General features: G+C 35.4%; 1 protein-coding gene across 3 annotated transcripts in view; it reads right to left on the reverse strand.

The window, feature by feature from the left end:
- The window catches only part of Hr3 (nuclear hormone receptor 3 ROR-beta), a 109,829-nt gene that overhangs the window by 68,528 nt on the left and 19,796 nt on the right, over positions 1-21,505 (reverse strand). For 2 of the 3 annotated variants that reach the window (XM_018506910.1, XM_018506904.1), the window contains exon 1: positions 17,679-18,253. The exons of the other annotated variant lie outside the window; for it this stretch is intronic. In XM_018506910.1, the coding sequence (XP_018362412.1) occupies positions 17,679-17,892 (214 nt within the window). In that variant the 5' untranslated portion in view covers positions 17,893-18,253. Of the gene's footprint in view, positions 1-17,678; positions 18,254-21,505 lie in introns of those variants that run through there. 3 annotated transcript variants of the gene reach the window in all.

The following is a 21,505-nucleotide window of genomic DNA, read 5'->3' on the forward strand; positions in this document are numbered from 1 at the left end:
GAGAGAGAGAGAGAGAGAGAGAGAGAGGAAAAGGGTAGTAAGGGTTGCTGTAAACAGGATCACGTTGGGATAGGTCGAGTTGCAGCCCATGCTCCCTTCAATACTTTCCGGAGTCTTCCGCACGGACGCGGACGATGCTCTGCGATCGTAAGGAATCCCCTTCGATGTTAACTGTCCTGATTACAAAGGGTGGATACAGGATGTTCATAATATAAATATAAACTTTTGCGATGGTTTCAGCTTGAAAAGTTCTAATACATGCGTATGCTACATTACATCACTGCGACATGATGTCATACGGGATAAGGTTATTAGGAGAGATATAGATTCTAATGCGGATACCAATTTATAGATTCTGATGCTATTTTTAATCGTGACAAGTTTTTATCTAATTTATACATATATATCATAGATAATTTGTATAATAATTTACGTTTCCGTATTCATGTGTGTTATTTACAGAAATTTTGATTTATAATATAATAAAAATAATTCTCGTTTTAGGAATTATATCTTTAATTGATATACTAAAAGAAAGATTATTTCTGTTCAAATTATTGATTAATCTTCTTGGGGAATATATATTGTATAATTAAATAAAATTTTAAATCCATTAGTTAAACCTCGTTTAAAATGCGCTTTTTTTCATCCGACGTTCCGATTATGTCAGCTCTTCGTTGCGCGCTAATAAATATAATAAACGACGATTTCATAACGATCCCTTCGTAAATGTAACACATATGTGACAAGAGGGTGGAGGGGAAATGGAGAGGGGGTTAAAAGCGTTTACTTTCTGTCTAGCGAGGCCGGTTACAGAATGGCGCACGCACTTACCGTGCCACGATCGATCCTAAACGATCGATTGGTAGGGATACCGTCGTCGTCGTCGTCGTCGTTGTCGTCGTCGTCGTCGTCGTGGTCGTCGTGGTCGTCGTTGTCGTCGTCATCGTCGTCGTAGTCGTAGTCGTAGTCGTAGTCGTAGTCGTAGTCGTAGTCATCATTGTCGTTGCCACACGAAGCAAGCGTTACTTTAACGGAAAGGCATCGCCATTGTCGTCATCTAGGTGTTACCGTTAAGGCTAATCGTGATTCCTGATTCCGTAGTTAGAACAGCGCCGTTCGACTATCGGGAACCGAACGTTGATGAGAATTTCAAGAAGGCATCGGTAATTTATACGAATGAAGATTGAACTACCACCGAACATTTAAACTTGAACGTATCATTTCAGTTTAACGTTGAATGCACCTTAACCTTTCTATTATCAAGGAAAATTACAAACTTTCTTTGAAGCAGTGTCTTTTGTGTCTTTATAACCTTAGATATATCTCTTACTATTTTTTAAATATATTATAAAATGTCAAAATAATGTAAGGTAACAATGAAAATTAATTATTTGCAATTATGTACAACTTATATTGGATAAAATTGCTCACAATAACTTCATTAGTTTTCATAGTTACGATCAGAAGAGTTAAAATTAAATTACAGTCTTTTAACAATTAAATATGAAGTTTATGTAATAAATAATAGATAAATAAATTAAAATTAATATAGTGATTATAGAGAGATTGCTGAAAAATTTGGCAGAAGTGCGGAATATTTTTAAGGAGTGCTTGTACATATAATGACTCACAAGCTGATATATATAGAATGAAAAGAGAAATGTAATAGCAATCGTCGATGAGTTTTTCGAAATATAAATTGATACTGTAGAGTCTACACGGAGAAAAATGTAAAGTAATATACACTCGAATTTTAGTAAATTGTATAGAATTGGAAGGTCCATATATAGGAACAGACGTCAACGTATGTACAATTTTCTTTAATTTCTAATGAAAATGCAATCGTCGATTAGTCATAATAAAGTACTTTTTACATTTCGTAAATCTATGCTTTAGAAGAATTCTAATAAATTTCATTTTACACAGAAAACAATATAAAATACGGAGAATACACACAATGTAAAGTAATATAAGCTAGAATTCTAATAAATTTTATGGAATTGACAGGTCCATTGTATACGACATAACCGTACTGTAAGGTACTTTTTACATGTCGTAAAATAAATTTATAAATTACCATACGTCTTAATACAAATTACTTTATCGGCGAGTTTTTCCTTAGCATTGACAAAATTTACTTTACTGCGTAGTAAAAAAAATACAAGTGTATAAATGTCCTGTGAGAGTTGTTTGCTCATCAATCAGTCTTGAAAAATAGTACGATTTACTCCAGACAACACAAAGTATCCAAAATCAAGATATAAGATGTTTTTGACGTCTAAAAGACGTCCTAAAGATTTCTTATGTCTTAATTTTACACTTTGTATTGCCTGAGACTTTACTATAAGCATGATTTACTTTACTGAAAGTATAATTTATTTTACTGTAATAATCACTCGAAATGATATACTACAATCATAACGTATTTTTTAATTTTAGGCAAGTAAAATTTATCGTAAATTGTACAGAAACAACCAGAATATTTTTACTAGTCTTTTAAGGTCAAAATTTCTCAACTATTTTTCTCCGTGTAATAATTTAAAAAATCTAATAATGCTATGGCCGTAAATAAATAACAATCATCGTTTTAACGTCTCTTTCTTCTTTTGCTAAGCTTTATACTTAAAGTGCTTCATTTATATATGTATATCCTCTTTCTTGTTAGTAAGCATTCTAACACTCATTCATTTCTCTTAAGTAACCACTGTAGACAGTTTCTTTTCATATTCATTACGTAGTTTCGTAACTCATTTCTATATTTCCACGCATTTCTATAATTGCGTGCATATTTTCATAATTGATCAAATTATACCAGATATTTCAAGCTAAATGTTTTAAATCTGGTATTGCATGGCATTGTTATACCGTTTTTTCGGCGTAACAATTCCTCTTCGTTCAGAATTGAAATATATAGAACTTTTTTTCAATGATCATATAAAAGCATCCGCGACACTCGATATCGCACCGTTAGGTCGTTCACTCCCTCCCACTCAAACTCATTGTCGTTTCGCGTATTATTCCAGATGACGGTTTCTCCGCAGGTACGTGGGAAGACGCGGCGCGATCGAATCGATCGGCCCAAACGGGAAGAAGGATCTCCATTATCTGACCGTGAAAAGAATGAACCGAAATTCTTAAAATCTGACATATAAAACCGGGCCGATGCTGTGCGAGATAGAAGAACTATCGATCGTTAGGATCTGATCGTTTAGATTTCAAAGTAGGTACTCGTATCTCGGATACCTACTTATCAAAGTACTTTCGTCGCTCGGAAATATTTACATAACGTTGCAAATTGAATTTTGTCGGTAGCAGAGGTTCATGCTAAGAAAATTTCCTAAAAAAATGGGGTTAACATGTTATTATCGCAGTCAGACTTTTTTTGCAAATATTTTGCGAAGCGTGCTTACTTTACACTTACTTGCATTTGATACTTTTTTCTATACTTATTACGAAGGCGCATATTAAAAAATACATTTGAAATGTGATTTTTTAACCAATTAAATATAAAATATATGTATATGACTTTATGTATTACTACGATCACACACGTAGTGCTCATATTTATATTTATATTATAATTACAAAGTGATGTTAAAGAGTTAACTTTAGCAATTGAGTAATAGTCAAAATAAGTCTTGCCACTTTTTCACAAACTCGACTATCATTAAAAATTTTTTTAATACGGTGAACGAGTTAATAAAGAATAATGTAATATTGCAACAATGTACTGTTATGTGGACGGTGATACTACTGTTATTGCGAATTCTCACAGTTTTACCGACCATATGGGCGTGGAATCGTGCGGGTTTGGTAGAAGACTTGTGACGCAATAGTCTACCGGTTATCTGTGATGGAAACGACAAATTACAGTTATTTACGCGCATCCACTGTCAATGACCCATGCGGCTTGAAACCGGACACAAAAGAGCGATGAATCGAACGGTCGAGGACGTTGCGGTTTTGAGTCGGAGCCTGAATTGGGAATTTTATCAGCAATTCCCGATTCACGTGAAATCCCGTTATTATGACATCTCTCCTTTTATAGTATTTATTATATATATATATATATATTGTAATAAATAAATGCCGCTGAATCTCCCAAGTTATTTAAATCAATACTTCAAAGAAGAATTAATAAACACACACACTAATTGTTGGTTGTGTTAGCCTATCCGCGATGTCAGTATAGGATTTTGATTGGCTAACGCAACCAAAAATTGGCTATTGTAGCCAATTAAAAATGCTATGCCATATTTTACCATCTAATTAGTTGCAGCAACTAATCTTTTCTTTCAGTGTATTTGTATTAATTCTCCTTTAAAATATTGATTTTAATAACTTGAAAGATAGAGCATTAATCATGATCATTCCTATTATAATGTATTATTATTAATGTAGTAATTAGTAGGTAATTAATATTATTCGCTATTTTATGTGAATTGATTTAATTAAATAACTGTAAAATTTATAATCCAAGAGACATATAACTAAAGCGGGTATGATCTCTTAAAATAGAATTTATAATCCAAGAGACATATAACTAAAGCGGGTATGATCTCTTAAAGTTATTTATCAACGTTCTTTGAAGTTACACAAATCAATTAAAAATTATATTACATGTACTAGTGAATAAATGTAAATAATCATTTATTTATAGAGACACAAGTTAATCTTCGTAAGAATATGTCATACCTTCTTCAATCATTTGCCCTTTTAATTTATACGGTTAAGCCGACAAGATACAGCAAGACGCTTATTAAATTCTTAGAAAGGCAAAATTAAATATGCTATCAAGAAACAAGTTCTTTTTTTACTTCAAAAATCAGGACAAAAGGCCATGTTTCGTCTGTCAGAACAATAAGCAAAGCTCCTTATTTTAAACAAAATGTTCAGTCGAAATTTATTTGAAAAGAAAATTGACTCGGTGAGATGCGAAAGAAGGAGTCAACTGTCAACTTCACTGTATCAATAATAATTTACGTTCTCTTTCGTGACCAGCTTAGATACCACGATGTTGCTTACGTTCCGCTTAGAGTAGCAACCCCTGGTATCGTTGCGATACCAGTGTAAACATAATCCAACCGAGGCGCAACGTGACACGAGGACGGTAGGATCTCGTGTACTTCATTGCGATCGAGGTGGAGAAAAGCGGGGGTGGTCGAGGGGTTTTTTTTTTTTGTTTCGCCTTTTTCCCGTGCGAGAGGGAAGAAGGCGAGGCGACGAGGCGAGTTGGGGCAACGCGATCGATAGGCATGTACGCGTTATACATATACGTGCGATCGATGCGGGCCTAGGCAGGCTCCCCGTAAGAGCGAAGGATGTATGTATAGGTATGTAGGTAGGTAAGTAGGTAGGCAGATAGGTAGTAGGTAGGCACAGTAGGTTGGTAGACCACGTTGAAAGTGCACAGGGATGTACCGTTAGAGTCACTTCACCCACCGCGACCGGCGTCGTCGTCGTCGTCGTCGTCGTCGTCGTCGTCGTCGTCGTCGTTAGGTCTGAACTTTTCCGACGCCATTGTCATTCTCGTCGCTGTAAATCGCCGCCGAAAACCAGCCGCGGAATCGTCGTGTCGCGATGGCGCAATTGCGCCGTGAAAGTACCGCAAATTTGTGACGCGATGCTGCTGGAATAGAGCCGAAGGAAACTTTCCACTCTCTGGGACCAAGTTGTTTCCTGATAACGTTTATGACTTCTGTCGTCATTTGCATTAGTAAACTAATCATGTTTGTCTATGTATGTATGGTAAATTGATTTAGATCTAAAACTTGCTAATTATTATCAAATATCTGTAAAATATATTAGCGAGAAGTAATAAATATAAAAGTTAAATTGGAGGGGAATCAATACAATTTTAAATATGAAGTAATATGAAGAAATAACATCTAATGGTTGTTGTGAAGTGAATAAATTAATAGGATAATTTATTTCGAATTTTACTGGCTTATTTAGTAACCTACTTATCGAAAAGTAAAAAATTACGACAGACGAGTCAAATGTTACGGCCTTATTTAAATTCTCGTAAATATACTGCAATTTTCAGCTAATCAAAGTAACATTTCTCTGTACGTTCTCTCTGTAAATATTCAATTTCCATTTCCGTCAAGCTTTTGCTACTACCAAATGGATAGAATCGCCGGCAGAACGCCGCGCGTATGAAGTTTAATCGTAGGAAATACAGGAACTCGTTTCTCCCGCGAACCGCGTTTACAAGAATTATTTTCCGTGTCTACGCGCGAATTATTGGAGCGCAGTAACCATGCTCGTTGAAAAAGCCGTCAGATTGAACTCGCGAGCGATATCCCAAGGTCGAAAGTCTCCAAGCCGTTTTCTTCGGTAAGAAACTCAAGTCGGCTCGTTAATGACGAATGTGTAACCATCGAAATCTACTATACGCGCGATTGCACGGGTAGTTGCTTTCTCATTTTGGGTACACCGAGCTCTTTCGGTGGGAAAGGCCGCAGCGTTGTAACTGCGAGCAAGTTGTAAGGTGAAATCTCTAGGCAAACTCCGTCGTAAATTACGTTGCGACAACGAGGCGTTTGACAAGCGGTCCCCTCGAATACTGTTGCACGAACCGAGTCCGGCCTCTTGCGGCGCAGAGCGAATTCGAAATATCGATTCTTTGTTTTTTTTTCCATGCGTTTTCTTATGTTTCGTTTTATCTGAAATTGACAGCTGATAGTTCATAGTGCACTATTATTATTATTTTTTTTTTTGTTTCTTGACGTCAAAGTTATACGAACAATTTTTGTCACTGCCCAAGTACCTACAGAGCGAAAGCCGATAAAATATCTGATAGAATTGATAACATGACGAAATATTTGTGAAAAATAGCTAGCGATTATTTATTATTATTAGCATACTTATTTAAATACTTATTTGAATATATTTATGTTCCATTTAAATTGAAATAAAAATATAAAATTAATATGCACTTTAATCTTTCTCATTTCTGCATCATTTTAATTCGTATTAGGATAAATCCCGACAGAATTCTTAGGCTTTTCCGCTGGTTTCGTGAACTAGGAATGATCCGATGAAAACGATAAGGAGAAGGTGAGAGAAAGACGGAGAAAAAGGTGGTATATATTTAGGCGGGTTGGACCGATGCCAAGCTCATCAACGAAAATGAAATCTAGGTCTCTCTCTCTCTCTCTCTCTCCTTCTTCTCTTTCGCTTCAAGTCACTCTCAGCTGCTAAAACGACGACGAATTCGCGATACACGCGTACGAAATTTTATCTCGTTGACCTGCCTTTGCATTTTGTCGAGTTGTATATAAAGAAACAAGAGTCAAGTAAAAAGTAAAGATTCATGTATATAGAATTAGGCAATCTGTTTTACGGAATGATGTTACCAAAGATCTATGATTCGACTTTGTAAAATTATTACCAAAGATCTATGATTCGACTTTGTAAAATTATTACCAAAGATCTATAATACAATCAGAGGATTTTGTAAAATTAACCATCTGTTCTGTGTATCATTGTTTCTTGAGAGATTAAGAAATCATAATTTGAAACTAATCTATGTATAAAACGTGCACGGAATGAGTAAAAATATTATGAGATCAACACTTTTCGAAGATATAAATCCGACATTGAAAAATTTTAAACGAAATATATAAAATGTATGCTATACGGATTTAAAAATCTATAAAGAAAGAAATCTTCCTTATCAAGGCATATTATCAGGTGAATTTGTAAGGAAGATAGATTCTTAGAAACGGTGGTTTAACTGATTTATAACCGTACGCTCTCGGCAGTTCAGTTTACCTTGCACGAAACGACTTCGATAAACGTGATTCTAATAAACGGGGTTCTACCGTACAAGCGATGATAAACATTTCGCTACAGCTCTTGCGCGACACTCCAATCACCCTTTATTATGGTGTCGATGCATACCCGGAGCTTAGCTGGTGGCTAACTCAGAAACTGGCTGTCGAAGAAGGCGCGAGAGCGTGCGAAGGGAGAGAAACGTCTGTCAGGCTAGAGCCTCGCTTTCCCCGCCCGCGGCACCAAAATTGTTTCCGGACCTGGGTCGGGGTCCAGATCCGATCATAACCCGATCCCGGGTCCATTTCTGTCAGTCGAGTCCCTCTCGCATTCTCGTGAGTTGCGCCATGTGCGTGTAAAAAAAAAAAGGAAGAAAGAAATGGGCGTGTACTCTTGTATACGTATAGGATATTATTGAAAAGATACGATGTACGATTTGTAATAATTCTAATAATAATTATATAATATCTATTTCCTTCTATGTTCAATTCTACTTACAAAATAATCGCAATATTATTATTATAATATCTATGTTATAACCACACTTCTCTCTTCAAAATAAATATTATTACTTTCAATAAATAAAACCGTAAGTAAATGATTATATTAATACTTAATTTGTTGTGCTACAGGTATTGTTTAATATATAAAAAACGCTCAGAAAATATATAAACACGACGCTTCAGAATGAGTTTTAGGAACTTTTTGTTTGAAGAGAGTTTCCTCTCTCAACATTGCGTAATTAGTTTTAATTTTTTATACTTCAAAATAAAATAATGGATGTTTATAAAAAAAAAAAAAATAAAAGTTAAGTGCACAATGTGTATTCAGAACACGTTTCAAGTCGTGTCATAACATTTCAGAATTCGATTGCATAGAAAAGCGACTAGATCAGTCAACGTCGTCTCGATGCCTCGAGATCGTACTGTCGACCATCCGATATTTCTGCCTAGACACACTTCACCCTCGCGCGATCCACGAGTTGATCGTTTTCACAACAATCCCATCTAGCATAAATCTATCTGCGATTATTGCGCAAACCCTCAATAGCTCACCGACACGGCTGCACTTTATCGTTGCCCGATCTATTTTCAAACGCCGCCGGCTAAGCCGGCGGATATGCTCCGACATCGTGTGCGTATATGTATATATGTACACACATTATATGTATATACATATACATATATCTACATTATGCCTTGGACACGTATCTTTTCTACCGTAACACATTGCTTAACCCCTTCTGAGCCGCATAATAATGTGCTCTCCTGTTTTACGAGTTCTAACTAACTCTATACATATACTGCTGCATTCATTTATACATAATTTGAATTTCCGATACGATTTTTTTACATCGCCCCGTGCTCTGTTGCCGATCATATAATTTGTAAGTAATTGAATTCATATGTTATTGTATTCGTGGGACATTAATGTCATTGATTCCTTTATAATCAGCTTAATTTGTCATATGATTTGTTTAGTTGTTTATCAGATAATATCATTTGTACTATTTGGTATAAATGTACTCACCGCAAAGTGGTCGTCAAATACGCGAGTAGAATGAAAGTAATGACCTTACCTGAAATAAAAATACAAGTGTCAATACGGAATGAAGTATATTTATTGCTTAACTAAATGGAATAATGTCCACGAAAAATTAATTTTATGAGAAATTTTAATAAAAAGAGCGATGAGTAATAATAACCGATAGAGCTTTGAATAATTATAAAAAATGTATTGACATATATCTGTACTTTCATATTTTAGACATTTTTTAAATTATTATATTATAAAATATTATTTAATGTGCCGATATAATACATATGATCGTACACGCTATTTCATTTCATAATAATTTTAAAGGTTGGATTCTGTTAAAACAAATAAAACACATAATTTTAACTCAATTTCATGCTTCCTCTCACAAAAGAAATGTAAAATTATATAAATATATATTATAAAAATTATACAATTTCATTTTTTAAATATACAAAATTGTACGTTTTCACCAAAATCAGTACTGTTGTATCTAATCGCGTAAATATGTTTTTATATTATACATCTTTACATTGGATTAGAAAATTATATAGTAACAATAATGTATTTTATAGTTCCTATGTAAAGTACACATTTTTGTAATATATAACATAATAGTAATATATCACGTATATTATATTTATATTTACATGTATGTTTGTATGTCAATGACAAACTTAATAAAAATTGTATGTAATTTGTTGGCAAATTAATGTTTAAACATTTATATGTAAATACTTTATTATTTTATAAATTATTTATATACGTAAATATATATTTGTTAAACTGAACTTTCATTGTAAATTTAATATTTTAGCAAATTGTTTGATTTTTATGAAAAAGAAAAATTCATTCGTACATTGTAACTTTATATGTATGTAAATATACTTTGATAGTGGGTCTCAAAATTACCCACTATAATCGTTATAATTTTGTATATAATGTTTTCACACAATGCATATCGCGCGCCTTTATGATTCTTATCTCCGTGGATAATGAAACTTTTAAATAATCTAAAAGTAAAGCGTAGTAAAATATCAAATTTACGGAAGCAACCTGATCGTCTATTAGGTTAGACAGGATGACATTGTACCGATTGAAATTCTTCTCAAAACATCGTCTGGCACTCCGTAAATATAAATTGTAACGTTTAATTGACCAACAAACAAAAAAGTTGAAATTTGATCGGATAACGCCCCGTTTAACTAGAAATGCATATCGCATCTGAACCGTTTGAAACTAGTAACTAGTAGAGTTCTCTAGTAAAAGTCAAGTCATGAGAGGCACCGATCTCCTGATTAGTCAGATTTCGAGTCCCTTTAAACGTCGCCATTTGCAGATACTTTCGGTGTGGTAGTGAATCTGTGAATTGGTACGAGCAACTGTTTCATGGTGTAAATTAGTGTAGAAGACGCGAACGCGAAATCGGACTATCAACTGTCAACCATGATGGAATTGTGCTATTTCCGGTCGGTACCCGACATCCAGCAATGGCGTCCTTCTGCTCTTATGTCTTAACTCTTACTAGAGGAACTCTAGTAACTAGTAAACACGCCCGTCGTCGACGCGACGGTTCTCGAACGCAATTGAACGTGGCTCTACGCGCGATAAGCGGATGTATCGCGAAGATGCAGAATAACTTCAATCGCTTGAAGTTGTCGAAAAATGAATTCGAACGCTGCCGACGAAAGAAATGTTTCAAACAGAAAGCAGGAATAAAAAAAAAACAAAAATATAAAATCAGTTATGTAACAGGACGTGCTGCACGCCATTTTTTATCCTGACATTCACTTCGACTTTTTGTATCTCGAGAATAGCTGACTGTCGCGCGCGATATACCGAAGCAAAACCGCGCGAGAATCGATGTATCATCCGCCATCTCGTCTCTCGCGCGCGCGAGAGGCGATCGTTGTCGGCGAGGAGTTCTGTCGCAATCGGAAGTTCCGTCTCGCAATCGGCGGTGCGTCGTTCCGATTCGACGCACTCGCGCGAGTAGAACGGTTACCGCGCGGATCGGTGAACGAAAATATGTTCGTCCGAGAGCGCTTGTGTTTCGCTTCTTCTCTTCGCCGAGATCCATGTTCGTCCGCGCGAGTAATGTAACTATAACGTTTTTTACGTTTCCTCTTTCCCCTCTCCACTCAATTCTCACAGCCAATGATTGATGCGTAATACTTATACGGTAGTATGATATTTATCAAAAATTTTTGTCTTATATATTTTCTTATATCAAATTTTTTTAAATTGTTATGCGAAAGAAATATTTATTTAAATATTTATTGTCCTTCTACTTCATTCTCGTTTAAATTTTGTATACCAATAAGAACAGATCGTAGGAACTTATGAGCACAAGCAAGTGTTTAATTACGATTTTAATATAAAACTGTATAATGACAAATGTTTCAGCTATCCTGTATCAGGCCATCTTTAAGGTCGGATTATAAAATAGTTACATAAAATAGTCAGTAAAATAATTTAATTAAATAAAATTTAATGAGTCACAAAAGTAAAATATTATCGTAATTAAGCACGAATATCTAGCTTGTGTTCATAAGGCCTTTTATTCTTATTGATGTTTAATCCGCCGAGCTCATTATAACTTTTTTATTGTTAAAATTGGTGTTTTATAAGTTTCTTCAGTTTTCATTAAAATCGTTATTATATAAACTGCGAAACTGAACATAATCGTATATTTATATATATATATATATATGTGTATCATCTCTCATTTTCATGTTATCCATTTGCTATAACAATTCAAAAAACAAAATTTTCCAGAAAATAAATTTCAACGTTTTAAATTAATAAAACTTTGTAATATTAATTTTGGAATACAATTTTGGTATAATAACTGCAGATTGTAGAAGAACAAAAAATATATTCTTTTTTTTTCTGCAAATTTCTATTCTTTTTCTGCATAAATGAAAACTTTTTTTAGTTATATCGTTGTTGTAAATGAGCGATATAAAATAGTTTCTAATGACCATCTTGCAGATTTCTCACAATGCAACGGGTGGTGCCTGTAGCTTTTCCATGGTCGCTGCGTCGGCAAAGACGAGTGTCGGCGATAAATTTGCAGCGATTCCTATATATGTGTGTATTTTGTGTGTGTGTATATGTATATATATATATCATGCGCGGTCGATACTACTTGCGAATGATCGAGTACGCAAATAGTCCGTCTGAGCGCTGTCGGTCGAGTCAAGTTGAAGTCGAGTCGAGTCTCGAGTCCGAGAAGGGCCGAGTGGAGCCGAGAGCCGAGAGAGCACCGAGACGACCGGCCTTGCAAGGCTGCAGGTCGTTCAACCCTTGGCCTACTGCCGTCACGCGCGTCACGTAACGCGCGTACGCGCGAACGGGGATAGCCGTCGAACGTTGGGGGAAGAAAAAGGACGAGCGGACGTGTGGTCTGTAACTTAGAAAATGTTGGTGAGGGCTGAAAGAGTCACGCGCTCGCGATGTATTTGCGGTGGTAAATTTTCCCAATTCTCGACAAATGTGGCAAATTTTCCTTTTAACGGTTTTCAGAGGCGGGTGAAATTAAAAAAATTCCTTTGAGAGTTTCTGTCAGCGCGCTGTAAGTAAATCAAAGAAAACCTTGTGCTTCCTTCTGTTCCGTGTAAAGTTTTGAGAAAATTGAGGGATCTAAATACATAGATTTAGAATTTGAGAGATTTTTTTATTATCAAGAACCGAAAGCTCAAATATTGTTAGAACTTATACATCCGCTTTGATTTTTTGAACTTGAAGAAAAGAGAGTAAAAGAGAAAGATGTAAAATTACTTATTTTGTGTGAAATATTTCTACATATTTTTATATATTTATTTGTATTTTTTTATTTGAAGGAACGAGATAGTTTTGAACTTTTATAGACTTTTTTGTAAACCTTTTAGAGAAAAACTATATGTTAAGTAGGTTAAATAAATGATCAAAACTACAAAGACTTGCGCGATTTTATATGATAATAAAAAATGCATTTTTTTCACGAATATATTTAAAAAATAATCCTAACGCAATTTATACTTCTACATAAAAAAAGTCAAGACATGCCATGGTCGCGTGCGATTTGCGCAATGCAGGGCTTCGTTGTCGGACATATTATTGCCACGTAAAGCACCGAGTAAGCTCGTTAAAGACAAATCTTGAGCGACAGACGGTCATGCTGGATTAACAGACGTGATTGATTAAAATATATTTTTCAATGTTACCATGCGGAAAGAATAAAAAAAGATTTTATCACACGTTTAATTTTATAGTATATCATAATTTAAATATATACGATTAAAAGAGATCCATTATCGAGTATATATAAACTAGCTGTGAATTGAAAAATGTCAACACAATACTTTTCTTTTTCCTTGGTAGCGATCAAACATTTGCGATTACATTATATGATCTAATTATAACGGATCTTAATATTCTTATATGAAACAAATTTTGGAAATTAATTAAGATCCGTAGAGATGTATTTTTCTGTTATAAATGTAAAAAGAAATTTTCGACAATAATACTTTTATAACATAGATTTTAAAGAATGACTTAATTGTTGACTTAAAATTTGCGTTCATTTTTTTTTCACAATTAGACTTCTTAAATTTAAAAATAATTGTAAACTAAAAAATTAATCATTTCAATAACACGTTGCATTATAGACACTGATATTTTGGAAAAAAGAGCGAAATTCGCGATTAAAAATGAAAAGAATAACGACTAATTTAATAAAAATAATAATAGCGCCAAGAATCGAAATTGGTAATGATAACAGGAATTTGTCGTGCTACCGTCAAATTTAAATCGCATCATTCTTGCAATCAGTCATGTTAACGGAGCCAGTCGATGCGACGCAGTTGAGGCCAACAATAATAATAACGATAACAGCAACTCCGTCGGGGAATGCGCTGGGTAGTTCTCCCGGACACGAACGGTAAAACGACAAGGAGCTCGACCTCCTAACCCCTAGACCTGCGGGACGCGCTCGCGCACGCGATCACGTTTTCTCATAGCTCGCCTTTTCCGTTACGCGGTAATTTTACGCGAAATGCGCGCACATGATCAAAACGGCGCTTTTAACGTGCGAGAACGGTAGCGCGAATCTTGTTGTAATTGTCGTGACTATACCAGGAAAAATTACCTGCAGAATAACCGGTATTCACGCCCTTACTCGCTGCTGCGTCTTTCAAGCCTTCATCATAAGCGTCTTAAAAGTGTGATCGCGACACGATCTTCTCCGATCGCAGACTTGGATTAATGATACCTGTTAAGCCAAACGGCGGATTTACTCGCGTCTGATGATACTGATTACATGGACGGTAATTTTCTTTGCGTCTTGGATAATTATCTAGTAATTATAGTTAAAGACTTGCCGATTATTGACATGTTATTATTGGCCAAATTCAGCACCATTAACTGTAATTTAACCGACTACTCATTTCCTATATCATAATGCTGTCTATAATTAAGACGGGAAAAAAGTATAGCCACCGATAAATGACGTTGTGTGGTGGAAGTATCTCTGTATCTCACGTAAAATCTATGGGTCTAGTAACCACATTGACGTACAGCTACGTCATATAAAATCAATGCGTTGCCGACTATTGACGTACTAATGCGTCATATAAGACGATGGGTCAGCGATTATCGATGTAACGTTACGACTCTTTGTCCGTTGTATTTTAATATTAACTTCACAACACTGATCATTATTTACATCAACATTCTACAGATAAACGTTTAAGCGATCTCCAGACATAAAACATAACGGTAAATGCTACTTATAAATTTAATTCTCGAGTATAGCTTTATCAAGATGTAATCATTTTTAAATATCTGATGAATGAACATTTTATTTGCAGCACGCATTTAAAATGTAATTATACATGATATATATGTCTTGAAAATTAAAAAAATATTTTCTGGAATATTTTTTAGAGATTTCGAAATATAAATATGAATTTATAATTTAAATAAATTAAATGCATATATTAATAGTACAGGAAAAAATGTCGTATACAGTTGTATACAATATTTTATCTACATTTATTAAAAAGTTTATCTATTAAAAAATTTATTTATTAAAAAGTTTATCTTAACTGTTACTTTTGTAATCATGGATGATGGAAAATGAAGATCAGATATGAATTAGCAATAATAATAGTCTAAAATATATAGGAAGAAAATCAATAATTTTTGCGTTCAGTCTCAAAATAGAACTATTGAACGTCTGACATCGTTGTAATAGCTTTTCATTATTTTTAAGGAAAATAATAATAAAATTTTATTTAATTTAACGTTTAAATATCTAAAAATCTGATAATATTTACATAGAAAGAACTTAGCGTTACTCATTTGTTGCAATGGCTTGTAATAATCATTAACTTGTTCTTTGAAATAAATGCAAATGTGTGCATTTAAACAATATTCCTTATTATTAATTCAAATTTTAATAATTATAAGGACTCTGCAAGAATTACACGTCTTATTATATATGCAATTATATTTAAAAAAATAAAAATTATATAAGTTTATCAAAATTAGATAAATAAAAAACCTTTGTGAGCCGACACTGGTTGTTCGTATGTAACAAATAAATTACATTTAAATAACAAAAAAAATAGACGTTTTTTATTCTTGATTTGGGTCTTTTTTAGTACAAAAATATAAAAATATAGCGAATGTTACAATTAGTTAGTGGACACTTTTTCAAATAGGAGGCAATTTTAAACTCTTGCCTAAATATGAAAAGTCAAATGTACAATGTCTTTAATATTTGTGATAGAATATTTAAACGGTGAATCAAGTAATGAAATTATTAATAAAACGACAAAAAGTGTACAGCTGGAACGTGATATTAAATGAACTTGTGTAATAGAAGTTTAATTCAGTCCGTTTCGATGAAAAACGTATTTATTTTTTCATTCATCGTTTTTCATTCGTAATTCTCGACATCTCTAAATTATTTTAAAATATTACAGTAAAAAGGGGGAGGGGGATCGACGAATCGTCGAACAATATATTACTTATTTGTTACAATGACACTTGAAAAAATAAAATTTTCTAGAAAATGAACAATATTTAAATGATTAAAATTTTGTAGCATTAATTCTGAGATGCAATTTTAGTGTAATAATAATTGAGTATAGAGATCAATAAAAGTATGTTCCTTTAAATAATGTTTTTCATTCTTTATGTTTCCGTTCTTTTTCTTACAAAGCACTAGTAAATAACAATTTTTCTAGTTATGTCGTTATTGTAAGAAATAAATAATATTAAAGCAAAAAGGTCGCGTCTCGATGCCTTCTTACATAATTCACACAAACCCTACGGTGAATTTTCCCATCAGGTCACCTATCTTTTCGTACATCCGTATCCATCAAATGCGCTCTCTTCGCCCGTGAGGGCGCTTTCCAATGAGCGCGACAAGGATGACAGGAGAGGCACGTGGGGGCTACTCATGCATCGGCGAAGTAACGGTGTCCGGTAACCGCGTCAGAGCCGGTGCTAGCGGTACTCGCCGGCGTTCCGTTACTCGACCGACAGATCCGCTAACGCGACTCGCGCTCTCTCCTTCTCGCTCGCTGCACATTGCTCCTTTCTCCGTCATCGCCGCCTCGCCGCCTCGCCGCCGCCGCGCCGCAACCGATACGCTGTCCCTCGTCATCCGAACAAGTCTTAACCAACGCATCGCGAGCCGCTCCGTCTCGCCGCGCGATTCGCGTGCTGATGGAGTAATGGCCTAGCGTTATGCCAACGCGATTACGCGATTACGCGAGCGAGATCGTGGACCTAACCGCCATTCCTCGCACGGTACAAACAATTCCAGAAGACAGATCGAATTACGGGACGTTTGTTCAATGTAAATAATAAGAAAAGATCAGCTTGCTCATGAAACATTTAGTATACGATTTATTGCCCTACGTTTGAAGAGCGTGTGCTTTGAGAAATTTTGAATTGGCCTTTTTTCACGAAGATTTAAGCTTTAATAAAAATATACAATTTAACACAATTGATTTGATCAACGGAATAGAAAAAATAAAATATCTAAATTATTATTATCAAGCGTTTCTTAATTTTTCAGATATTTTCTAAACGTTTATTAAATCTTCGCTAAATTTTCGTTACATTTTTGTTACTTTGATAAGAAATCTTTTGCCGTCTTTTAAATCAATTTTATCGTCATGTAGACTAGATCAATACTTGTCTAACATTATTACTATATTTTCAGTATTTTCTTTGTTGTCATTTTTAAAATTGCCTTGTTTTTCAATTCTACACAATTTATCAATAATAAAAATGAGAAATGTGTGTGTGCTAATATCAAGATTTAAAAAATTCTCAATCGTTTCTTTTATTTCTCGTCATACCTGTTCCTGTGATCGGCGGAGAAGTTAGCTGTGAACTGCTTATATCTGGAGGTTGTTGTGTTTGCTGTTGCTGTTGCGCCTGTTGTTGTTGTTGTTGTTGCTGTTGTTGCGGTTGCTGTTGCGGTTGTTGTTGCGGCTGCTGCTGTTGTTGCGGTTGTGGTTGTTGCGGACTGTTCGCATGCACGTTGCCCGGACTCGCTGCGCTTTCAGCCATTTTTCGCGCTGATGTTTGTTTTCAGTAAAGATACCTAATACGAGTTATGGCATTTCTATGTATGATAACTGTCGAAGACAGTGTCGTTGTTATTGCGTTGCGTTGAGGCCAGCGACGAGGTGAAGATGAATGAATCGGACAGTCAGTTTGAATAGTCAATCACTTTCGAGATTACTCGAGTACTTGCTTTGGACTTCTATCCCATTATACTCTCGTTTATGTGTAAATATTCATGTGTGGATTATTGCAGGATTTATTTGCATTTCTCCGTAATCGTCGGGATCATTGTCTCTGGGAGACAAGAGAAAGAGAGAGATCTCTTCAAAGCATCTTCTTTCATGAAACGTGCAACGTTTTTCTCTCACTCTTACTTTTTTTTTCTTGTCCTCCGTTCGTGATTTTATATCGATAATATTGATTTATTTCATTACATTTATTTAGATCGTCATTAACGGCTCGTATCGATACGCCACTTTTATATCACGTGAATAGAATAATACGCCCATATTGAAAAGCATCTCATGTCCGATGTATCTGCTTTTGAACCATTTTTCGCTATACGCGAGAGAATATTTGCTTCGGTTCATTTTCATGGGATTCTATCGATTAGGTTCGTTAGTTTGAAAAGGACGTGCAAGTAATGACAATGCATAGAAAAGGCAATTTTTAAAAGATCGTTCAGTATCGTCGTTCAGCACTATCGAAAAATCTCGAGATCAACATTTTTAGTTTAAGACAACAAAAGAAAAAGTCATTTGGATATTCATAAAAATGTGTGGAACGAATGATTTATACGATGCGTTCGAAAGTTGGGAGAAACCGAACTGTAGGTTGGACCAAGAAGCTGAGAGCAACAACAACAAACATCAGGATGGAAAGTGTAGAAGAGGGGTAGTTGGAACGGCCTCGAGTGGCAGCTCGAGCGAGTCGATAGGTCAGTGGGTCTCGTTCGGAGAGGGTCGCTTCGATTCAACCACGCGTTTCCTCGCGCGCAGCCTCGAAATAGCGAGGGAGCGTAGCGGTCGAAGTCCTTAGACCCGGTGCGAGTTCGATCGGCCCGACCGTGCGGATAAGGAAGTGCAAGCACTGCACGAAAACTTGAAGCTTTGAACAATCGGTAGCTTCATCGATTCTTCACAAATACAACAAAGTTCCTGTATTTGTGCTAAATTAATTTTATCAATGTAACAGTCGCGATGGATTTCAACAATTCTACGGTTTCACGTTGCTAAAGTACGGCACATGGGACAGCGAGTGGTCTCTATTGTGAGTTACGACAAGCATGTTTAAAGAAGAAAACTCACGAGAACAGTTTTACTCTTCACCTTCATTCATGAGCTGCATTTATTGCTCGGTTAATTGTGACAATTGTAATAAACACGAGTACCATTTTCTAAAAAAAGAATTGCTAGAATCAGTATTGTTTGATGTACGCTATTAAGAGTAATTTAAGAAAGATCGGACACAATCGAAGAAAACAGATAGGTTCAAGCCCGTAATTTCGTGCATCATTGATCATTGGTTTGCTTTTCGGCCAGATGATCGATTTAAAGAGTGTTGGATCGTTGATCGGATTGAACGAAGGACAACGAAGCGAGGCGGTGCTCGCGACCTTCGACGATTAATTCGACGGCTGCGGTCGATATCTCGCCATCGCGAGCCTCGCACGCGATAAGATACTTTAACACTCGCGACGAAATGCTGCCATCGGTCGTTGATGGCTATCCGTGTCGCGACGCTTTTCCTCCGTCGATTTCGTCGATCACTGACATTCTGGATCGATCACCACACTGCCGAGGACACTCACATCGCGAATCACTCGTACTCCTCGTGTGCTGTGTCCCGGTATCATCGATGGTATCTACGACTGTAGACTCCTCCGTCAACGTTTTATTTCTGTTGATCGTCAACAAGAACTATCTTCTGTCAATTTCAAGTATTTTCTCGTATCTGATCGTCAAAAATGATTATGTTTCTGGCTTGATTATCGGAAGTTGAAGAAATAAGCTGGTGCACTCGAATATTGGCGAAGGTATCTTCAAGGAAAGCACAAAAGCTCGGGATTTGTTCGAGTGCCTCGTGGTTTCACATCGTGCTCGCCCCGTCGTGATCGTCGATGATGGAAGCAGAGAGCCCGCAGCTTGTCACGGAGGAAGGCACGTTACTTTTTTCGCTGGTAACTCGAACGAATCGCGCGCTCGATGAGTAATACTGCGCGCTCCCGGAATAGATTCATCGAGGAGGAAAGTCGTCAGGTCCTCGTCCCGGGCTCAACCTTCCTTTCTTCCTGTCTTCCTTTCGTTTCGGCGCTATGCACTTTACGGGGCACCAGTGGCTCCTGCTTGCACCGACCACCACCAGATGGCATCCAGGGATTTGACTCGCCTCCGAGCAACCCCGTTCCGCCCCCGGAACTCTTGCCACCGCCACCCCGCCCGGATTACGCTAGATAGCGAGGGTTTCCAACCCTGCGCAATATTTACAACGATGTCGGACGTGGAAGGGCTTTCTCCATGCAGAGATCGTTATTATGACGTACAATCAAAAAGGAAGATGAAGTAATATAGGGAGGCAACGTAAATGAATAATAAATACTGTTGATAATGGTAACTCAATATCATGAGACGGAATAGAGCCTTACTGTCCGTGAAACTTAATATATCGTTACTTTTGTATCATGCTTTTGTATTATGTGTATTGGATTACTAATGTTTTACATATTTATTACTATGCGACATACACACATTTTATACGCATATGTATTATCTATTAAAAAAAAAAATCTTGAAGATCTGTTTTACCGATTAAGGACTTACACACAGATTTATTTGTCATTGACACATTATTATAATACATACTACTATATTAATATCTCACGTATACATAAATTTTCGTGTAACGATAACGTCTTAATTAAACGTCTAAGTCTAATTCTAAGAACTCTACGTTGTTTCTTCGTGCGAACTAGTCTGTGAACTATTATTTTGTAAGCACAAATGTAGCCTTTATATCAAGCAAATATTGTCATGATAGTTCTAGAGCATTATATTGAACTAAGAAACGGTAAAAAGGATTCATTTGAAATTTTTTTGTCGTTCTCGTTATAAACTGCATCTTATAGACATGTATTAATATGTATATTTTAGTCCTTAAAAAAGATTTTCGAATTTGTAAAAGAGAAAAAAGTAATTATTATATAGAAATTAAGCGTTTAATCGGTAAAATAGACATCTTTGTAATCTCCTCAATACCTTTTCCTTACTTTTTGTAATTTATTTATCCATTGTGATAAATTGCAGTTAAATAGTAGATTTATAAAACAAGCACGTTTACTTTATATATTTTTTTTAATTTACCATAGTTAATACTATTATTATTATTATATTTTTATATTGAATATTTATATTATAAAAGAACTTTTTATAAATATATCCGTTTAAAATGTAATACAAATATAAATGATTATTATAATATTAATAAATGATATAAATAATAATTCATACAAACATTAAAGTAGTGTAGAAAAAAAGAGAGAGAGAGAGAGAGAGAGAGAGAGAGAGAGAGAGAGAGAGAGATATGGAGTTAAAATACGCGCCGGGATTTTCGATGAATG

This window comes from Trachymyrmex cornetzi, unplaced genomic scaffold, assembly GCF_001594075.2.
Source record: "Trachymyrmex cornetzi isolate Tcor2-1 unplaced genomic scaffold, Tcor1.1 scaffold23, whole genome shotgun sequence".
Lineage (NCBI taxonomy): Eukaryota > Metazoa > Arthropoda > Insecta > Hymenoptera > Formicidae > Trachymyrmex > Trachymyrmex cornetzi.